The 9,021-nt window shown below is 43.8% G+C and overlaps 1 protein-coding gene across 3 annotated transcripts; it reads right to left on the bottom strand.

The window, feature by feature from the left end:
- LOC149304857 (uncharacterized) lies at window positions 1–5,827 on the bottom strand. Of its 3 annotated transcripts, none has more exons than XM_089478799.1 (3): window positions 5,738–5,827; window positions 2,727–3,701; window positions 1–1,566 (listed from the first exon to the last, which is right to left on the bottom strand). In XM_089478799.1, the coding sequence occupies exon 2, from the start codon at window positions 3,601–3,603 to the stop codon at window positions 2,761–2,763; it is 843 nt and encodes a 280-aa protein (XP_089334925.1). In that variant the 5' UTR covers window positions 3,604–3,701; window positions 5,738–5,827; the 3' UTR covers window positions 1–1,566; window positions 2,727–2,760. The 3 variants fall into 3 exon arrangements, with proteins under 3 accessions (XP_089334925.1, XP_089334927.1, XP_089334926.1); XM_089478801.1 differs by having other exon boundaries at window positions 5,742–5,826; XM_089478800.1 differs by lacking the exon at window positions 5,738–5,827 and adding an exon at window positions 4,020–4,110.
- Window positions 5,828–9,021: the final 3,194 nt, after the last annotated feature.

Genomic DNA, 9,021 nt, shown 5'->3' on the forward strand with positions numbered 1-9,021 from the left:
TAGGAGAAAGATCCTTTATTCCATGTGCTCATCCACAGAATTACACACATCAAAAGTATTACACAGAAAAAAGCAGGGCTCAAAATCCAGCCATCTGACGCAAGACAAGGATGTAAGCTATAGCACATTAGGATACCGAAGACTTTCAAAAACTTAGTTTCTACAAGCAAGAGGAATGACAACCTAATATAAACCAGGGCATTGGAGGGGAGAAGAAAGGACAAGCAAATATCCTTTGATAACAAGGTAAGTAGCAAGATATTCTGTGGTCAATTGTAGGTTAATTGTGATGGTGGGCCTTCTGACAAGTTAAGGCTGTATTTGGGGCCAGTAAAATGACAGCATTTTTAGACTGGCCTTGCATACTGTAGTTGTGGAAAAGTTGCAGTTTAAAATACTTCTGTGTAGTGAAAGACCATAAGAACGTCACCACTTTGGCTTCTCGAGTGAATGATTCTGTTTACATGGAAAAGTCTCCTCACCAGTGGTTACATGAGAGGATCAATGGCAGGGCACCTTTCCCCATAGGTTGAAGCAGAAGCACACTGGCAATGGTCTGCCAGAAAAAAACAATCATATAGGGTTTATACAATACAAAAACAGCTGTCTTTGCTGTCAGCCTCAGCAATACAATGAACTGACTGGTTTCACTTGGTAAGAACTAATGGTGTAAGCAAAGAGGGGAGGCCTGTAAAACTATGATCACCAACAGGAGTTACCCCTTCACCCAAGTGTCTTAGGTTGATAACTAAATGATCTTCCAGTACTTTCCTTACTAACAAGCAACAATCCTCCCAGAAAAGGCAACATGACATACCATTGTCTCCAAACTTTGAGTCATCTCTCTCAATACAAAGGAACGGGGGAAGTCAGTTACCAACAGTATTTGGGCAATCTCTCTCTCTCTCTCTCTCTCACGCACACACACGCACACCCTAATGGGTGGTATGAAGAAAGGAAAAATATAATCTATAGTAAAGAAATCGAGAATGCTTCAGTTACAGAGTTTAGAAATGTTAATTTTTGGAATACAACTCCAAGCATTATTCCAAGGAGATAATGCAATCCCAAAAAGCTATCTTTCCAAGCTCTGCTCAGATCAACTAGACTGAAATACCTTATTTGTTCCTTTCCTCTTTTGTATCCTATCAATTTGCTCATGGATATATAACCCTGCTCTTGCACACAGACACATACATCTCAAGCATTCTCTCTCTCTCTCTCTCACACACACACACACACACACACACACACACACACACACTGTTCTTGCTCCAACCCATTCTTATGTTCATGGTCCATAGGGCATTATGTAGGATGCAGTATGGACCAAGCACAGTTTTATCATCTTTCTTTCTTCACTCACTCACTCACATATATATATGAACGTGCACATGGATGGACGCACACACATGCCTGTTGGATAAGGTAATGGGATTCCTGCAGGGGAAGGTGGTGTAAAAGTCTCTTCATGGTTAGCAGAAGTTTGTTGTAATTTCTGATTCTTGCTGTCCATCTGGTTCCTCTGTAGCTTGGAAGATAACTAGGTCTTTGATTCTCTGAAATCTGTATTGGGGGGATGGGGGTGAGAAATCAAGGATTTGTTAGAAACAGATTTAAAAAGCTTTTACCATTCATATTGTCACACTAAATTCCAGAAATATGAAATAGAAAATGGAGAATTCAAGGAACAGAAGTCTGAAGCAGTACAATGGAAATATATAACACAGCACTCAACAGCATTCTGCTTGGCATGATATCTGCAACCTGAACAGATATGAAAGTAATGGAAGAAAAACATCCCATTTACTTAGTTCCTGCAGAGGAAAAAACTCCAGAAATCCCCACTCTGCCATTAAACAGGATGGCTTCATCCTGTTTAATGGCAGAGCCAGCCCTGCCTAACAGTTCAAGAGCAATACCTTGAATACCAAACATTAGATTGTTTTATACTACATGTTACTTCCTGTAACCATAACTGTATTATTTCTTTTTTCTTTCTCTAATGCGGTCATGCAGCATATATGGCTCTCCCTACCCCACAAGCAACTGGATACATACAGGGGTATAACAAAAATATAGAGCTATTTTCCTTCAGCTCCCAAATTTCTAGCTATACAGAGAATGAGACAGTGACACTGTTCACAATGAGACCTCTTACATTAGCTCTACTGTATTTGCATTCCCCTGGTAACTGCCTGCCCCTTTTCTTTGGATGCCTAAATTGCAAATATGCACTTGAGGTTTTAAGTAAATCCACTGTTAAGAAATCTGGTGACTGAAGGAACTGGAGAAGCAGATTTTTTACTGAGGAAGGCAATGACCTAATCCCTCCCATTAGTTACAATCCTGGGTTCAACTGACTAGCCTGAGATTACCTAGTTAGCATCATGACTCAAGAGGCAAATGAACCAGGCCCCCTGCTATCCTAAATCAGTGCTATAACCACTGTATCACATTCTCATCAGGAAATTTTTATTAACATATTTGGAAAGATATAACCTATGACACTAACCACATACAGTCTTGGTGTTTCCTAAATATGTCTCTCAGCTGCCATTCCTTCAACGCCAAACTCTTCAACATTGAACTGTCTTTTTGTTTTTAGGGGTAGGTGTGGACCATATGGATGTTAGCTACCAAAAGTGAGATTTTGTTTACCTGACAAAAACCAGAATACTCAGTGGTCCTTTAGCTTCAGCTAAATTTCCTTCTTTGCTACTTACTGATAATGAGTCCTGCTTGCTTGCTCCGTGAACTTCAGCGGAGCCAGCTCCTTGCCGAAGACCGCTGCCTTGTTCTCTCTGGGTAGGGCCGTCTTCCAGGCTCAGGATGCAGAAACTGGTAGTCTTCTGCTAGGGCTACAGCCTCATCTCCATTTTCAGGATGACGCTCCCGAACCCAGCGCTGGACATCTTCCGGGAGGAGATTCAGGAACTGCTCGAGGACAAGCTGTTCAACTATCTCTTCCTTGCTACGGGCCTCTGGTTTCAGCCATTGGAACAGGAGCTCCTGGAGTCGTTCATACGCCACTTGGGGTCCTTCAGTCTCTTTGTATGCAAAGCCCCGGAAGCGTTTGCGCTGATTTTCAGAGCCCACGTTGGAAAGGCATGGGATAGCTTGCTCCACTTTTGCACAGCCTCCAGCTTGGCCAGCATTCAGGCTGCTGTGAGCCTGATGAGCTTCCCCAAAGAGATCTGGCAAGAGCATACCCCTTCCTGACTCTCTAGCCTCTTGGCAGACATCAGGCATTTCCTTAAAGAGGTCACCATCATCCTCCATCATCCGCTTTGCCCCTTTCCCTTCTCCCATGGACGGGACAGGAACTGGTGCAGTTACCTCTGCAGGAGGTGGCACCAAGGAGGCCTCAGTCTTTGGTTCCTCTTCTTGTTTAGCCTGCAGGCCTGTGGCCGAACACTGAGCCTGAGGCTGGGTTGGCATCTCCGAATGTTCACCTCTGGCTCCTGAACTTTCACCTGCTGCCTCTGGCTCATCTCTATCCAAGTCCTGATGCTCAGCCTCAATGCTGCTATTTGGATCCCTTTCCTCCACAGGATCAGAGCATGTGGAGTCCAGGCTCTGGTCCTGCACCTTAGTTGCCATTCTTCACAACAATGTTGTTTTTCAAAACTTCAGCTACAATAGATGCGGGGAACAGAAGCCCCCAACAGGTCCTGAGGCTTCTTGCTTCTGGGAAAACTCTGCAGAGGTAGGAGGAAAAAAGGGAAGTTTTGAAATATAGACCATTCACACGTAGAGCTGAGAAAGGTTCATTTTTTAAGATGACAACTCCCACAATCCTCAGCCAACATGACATTCCAACTCTGCTTAAGCTGTTTTTCAGCACAGTGTGGAATCAGAAACCACTTGCTAAATCAGAGCAATTAGGTCGCAAATCCTGTCATGTAGACTTATGCGCAATTCATATGGGGAAAGAAATGATTACATGGCTTTACAAATAAGGGAAAAGGTTCTTCCAAGGGCCAACTGAGAGAGATAAGGGATACCAAGTAGTGTACATTCTTTGTGCTTTCTGCAACTGGACCTGTTTATCACGAATTGGCCTTTTTAGTCACCAACGTGCTTGTACAAAGCGCGGGATGCATCCTTCCTGAATCTTCTTTTGCAAAGCAAAGCCAGAGAGAGAGAGAGAGAGAGAGAGAGATTCTTTGTATGGAAAAGGCCCCAGGTTCAATGCTCAACACTTGAAATGAACCGTTCTGATGTCATGTTAAAGAGCATGCTTACCCATAAACAAATCCCACTGCTTCTAATGTCATTTACTGCCATGCCAATATGCACAGGATTATAGCCAACACTTACTTTTTTCTGTGCCACTTGTTTACAATATAAAAGCCTCCCATTATTCATTCTCTCACACACTTACTTATCAAAACATTTGCCCTTTTATTATTATTCATATGTGTTTGAGTGCCTTCGCAGCCCTTAGACCATAAGTTTCATAAGGTTTTCTTAAGCAAGGAATACTCAGAGGTGGTTTGCCATTGTCCTCCTCTGAAATATAGGCTGCAGCACCTGGCATTCCTTGGTGGTCTTCCATCCAAGTACTAAACAGGTCTAGCCTTGCTTAGCTTCCATGATCGGATTGGATCTGGTGCCTTCAGGGTATTTAAAAATACAGAACATGTTATCTTTCGATGCAAATTGAGATTAACATCAACATCACAAGACAGCAAACCAAATGCAATAAAGAACCAAAACATACAGAGGGTTATCTCCCTCCCCTCCAAAACAATCCAGTGAGGAGAAATGAATGGAGGAGCCCCTATTTTACAAGCCATCAGTTCCAAATGCTTCGTTCAACCCATGGGTACCTGTTCTCAGAATGCAAAGACATGGCAATGCTAGTGTGGAAAACCAGCATGCAATGGGATCTTGAGACAAAGGGCCTGAACAGAGAGGCCAAAATAAAGCTGCTTTGGGTCACTCTGGAGGGATACTGTTTAAATGACACACGCATCTTAAGAAGCCAGAAGCTGCGCCAAAGCTGCGATCTAATCCGTAACACTGGAGCGTGGCTTCGCTGCGGCTTCCGGCCTCTTAGGACGCATGCGGGGTTTAAACAGCTCACCTCCAAAGTGACCCGAAGCAGGTTTATTTTGGCTGATATTGACCATAGAGTTGCACTAGAGATTCCTAGAAAGGACACTCTGCTGGCCTTTGGCGCCATTTTATGGCCAATGTCTGGGGAATATTAACCATAGAGTTGCAATGGAGATTCCTAGAGAGGACACTCTAGGCCTTTGTAGCTCCTTTGGCGCCGTTTAATGGCCAATGTCTGGCAGATATTGACCATAGAGTTGCAATGGAGAGTCCTAGAGAGGACACTCTAGGCCTTTGTAGCTCCTTTGGCGCCGTTTAATGGCCAATGTCTGGCAGATATTGACCATAGAGTTGCACTAGAGAGTCCTAGAGAGGACACTCCACTAGGCCTTTGTAGCTCCTCCAGCGCCATTTTATGGCCAATGTCTGGCATGTCTAGTGCAACTCTTTCTCTCTGTGTCTGTCCTTTTCCAAAGCGCCGACTAGATTCGCACCGGGGACCCTCGGGGGCGAGAAGCGGGACCCTGCGCTTCTCGCCCACGAGGGTCCCCGGTGCGAATCTAGTCGGCGCTTTGGAAAAGGACAGACAGAGAGAGAAAGAGTCCCCCTTTTGTTGCCTCTCTCCCTCAGAACCGCCTCCTTCCCCGGCCGCCCTCCGCAGCCCTTCACCCACCGACCCTCCGGAGAGAAACCACAGGCGCCCGACGCTCTCTACTCCCAGCCAAGGCCTTCTTCAAATCACCCCGGAAGGAGTTCCTGGACTACTTCCGGGGCGGAGGGAAGCGCCAATCATGGAGGGGCTATTGTTATTATGGGAGGTCAGGGAGGGCTGATGACGACAGTGATGACGTCAGACACCGCTCTTAAAGGAGCAGCGCTCGTTTTAAGCTACAACTCTATGGTCTTTCCCCCTTTTGGCTGAATCTAAACTGCAACTCTATGGTCTTTTGGCTTAATTAAAGCTGCCATTCTATAGTCTTGGCTTAATTAAAGCTGCCATTCTATAGTCTTGGCTTAATTAAAGCTGCCACTCTATAGTCTCGGCTTAATTAAAAGCTGCCACTCTATAGTCTCGGCTTAATTAAAGCTGCCACTCTATAGTCTCGGCTTAATTAAAGCTGCCACTCTATAGTCTCGGCTTAATTAAAGCTGCCACTCTATAGTCTCGGCTTAATTAAAAGCTGCCACTCTATAGTCTCGGCTTAATTAAAAGCTGCCACTCTATAGTCTCGGCTTAATTAAAAGCTGCCACTCCATAGTCTCGGCTTAATTAAAAGCTGCCACTCCATAGTCTCGGCTTAATTAAAGCTGCCACTCTATAGTCTCGGCTTAATTAAAGCTGCCACTCCATAGTCTCGGCTTAATTAAAAGCTGCCACTCCATAGTCTCGGCTTAATTAAAGCTGCCACTCCATAGTCTCGGCTTAATTAAAAGCTGCCACTCTATAGTCTCGGCTTAATTAAAAGCTGCCACTCTATAGTCTCGGCTTAATTAAAAGCTGCCACTCCATAGTCTCGGCTTAATTAAAAGCTGCCACTCCATAGTCTCGGCTTAATTAAAGCTGCCACTCTATAGTCTCGGCTTAATTAAAGCTGCCACTCTATAGTCTCGGCTTAATTAAAAGCTGCCACTCCATAGTCTCGGCTTAATTAAAGCTGCCACTCCATAGTCTCGGCTTAATTAAAAGCTGCCACTCTATAGTCTCGGCTTAATTAAAGCTGCCACTCTATAGTCTCGGCTTAATTAAAAGCTGCCACTCCATAGTCTCGGCTTAATTAAAGCTGCCACTCCATAGTCTCGGCTTAATTAAAAGCTGCCACTCTATAGTCTCGGCTTAATTAAAAGCTGCCACTCTATAGTCTCGGCTTAATTAAAGCTGCCACTCCATAGTCTCGGCTTAATTAAAAGCTGCCACTCTATAGTCTCGGCTTAATTAAAGCTGCCACTCTATAGTCTCGGCTTAATTAAAGCTGCCACTCTATAGTCTCGGCTTAATTAAAGCTGCCACTCTATAGTCTCGGCTTAATTAAAAGCTGCCACTCTATAGTCTCGGCTTAATTAAAAGCTGCCACTCTATAGTCTCGGCTTAATTAAAAGCTGCCACTCTATAGTCTCGGCTTAATTAAAAGCTGCCACTCTATAGTCTCGGCTTAATTAAAAGCTGCCACTCTATAGTCTCGGCTTAATTAAAAGCTGCCACTCTATGGTCTTTTGGCTTAATTTAAACTAAAACTCTGTTCTTTAGACTTAATTAAAACTACAACTCTGTGGTCTTTTGGCTTAACTGAGACAAACTCTATGGTCTTTTGGCTTAATTAAAACTACAACTCTAAGGTCACTCATCCTTTTTGGCTTAATTAAAATGATACCTTTATATGGCCTGCGTTCATGGGATTTCCTTGTGAATGATTTGTCGCTGGAGCATTCTTGGTTCTCCCTGGGATAAGTCCTGGATGAGCGCAACGTTGTCTGAAAACCTCCCACGCAATCACCCAATTTAGTCAGGATGATGCCTTTCTCTTCCCCCTTCTTCCCCCATCTGATAATCTCCAAAGCGCAACACTCAGACACGCTGGTTGTACACAGGCTATATGCCGCTATACCATCCTGGCCCATAAATATGGCATTTACAGTGGAAAAGGAAGGAGTTTATGCATTTCTGAGACGGCATTTCACGGTCCTGTCAGTACTTGAGTGCTTACATTGGGACAGAAAGGTGGGATATAAGTAAATAATTACTTGATTTATATTGTCAAAGGTTGTGGGGTGAGCAGGCAGTGTATCCTCTGATATTTCACAGGGCAACCAGGACACTTGTGGTCAAGCAACATCAGAGGTAGCTAAAATGGCAAAAGTGCTTTTCGCTGAGCTTCACTGTACTCACATTCCCGGTGAGTTCAGTGCAAACTCCTTTTGTACTCTGGGTTCAGTTTGCAGCAATTAAAGTAAGGGTTTAAGTGTGAGGTAAGGCTGCATCCATAGTAAAGGAATAATCTGATATGACACCACTTTAACTGCCTTGGTTCAGTGCGCTGGAATCCTGAGAGTTGACGTTTGTTGCGGTTGTAGCTGAAGAGCAGGGTATAAATACCCCAAATGAATAAATAAAATAACTAAATTGTGGTTTTATCACTATAAACTAACTAACTACTTAAGTTGATAAGTTATTTTATGCCTTTTTAAATCTGTATTAATTAAATGAATGCTCCCAGCTAATTCTCTGCAGCTGTCCTGGACTCATATGGCACCTTTTCGGAAAGGGACACAGTTCAATAGTATAGTGGGCCCCTTGGTATCTGCTGGGGTTTGATTCCAGGATCCTCTAGGATCCCGTGGATACCAAACTCAGTGGATGATCAAGTCCCATTATATACAGTGTTGTAGTAAAATGTGTCCCTAATATAAAATGGCAAAATCAGGCTTGCTTTTAGGAATGTATATTTTAAAATATATATTTTCAAGCTGTAGATGATTGAATCTGTAAATAAAGAATCTGCAAATATGGAGGGCCAACCATATAGCACATGAATTCCATGCATGAGGCGTCAGTCACCTCCTGCTTTCCACTCTTACTCAGCCATAGAGACTTCAGATAGCAAGGCTGGGAGAACCCTTGTCCAACATGCCAGCGAGTTCCCACTAACAACAGCAGGTAGCCTTAGGCCAGATAGACCAATGGTTCAACATGGCCCTAAGGCATCTTAACTCAGCTTCTCCAAGTATGAAGTGAAATTACTAACTCATTATTCTGAAATATGAGGGGTAACACACATGTTCAGATCTGTCTTGGGTCTGGTCTACTTTAACTTTGGTCCGAAACACACTGCAGACTTAATCCACTTTGAGACTGCTTTAACTGCCCTTTCTCAATGCTAGGGAATTCTGGGAACTGCAGTTTTGTGAGACACTGAGCCTTTGTCTGTCAGTGAGCTGTAGTGCCACAATAAACTATGGTTC

Source organism: Sceloporus occidentalis, unplaced genomic scaffold (assembly GCF_023333645.1).
Source record: "Sceloporus occidentalis isolate IW3139 unplaced genomic scaffold, rSceOcc1.0.p SCAF_13, whole genome shotgun sequence".
NCBI lineage: Eukaryota > Metazoa > Chordata > Lepidosauria > Squamata > Phrynosomatidae > Sceloporus > Sceloporus occidentalis.

What these genes read in the sequence shown, in the direction of transcription:
- LOC149304857 (XM_089478799.1), bottom strand. Translation starts at nt 3,603, where the DNA reads ATGGCAACTAAGGTGCAGGACCAGAGCCTGGACTCCACATGCTCTGAT.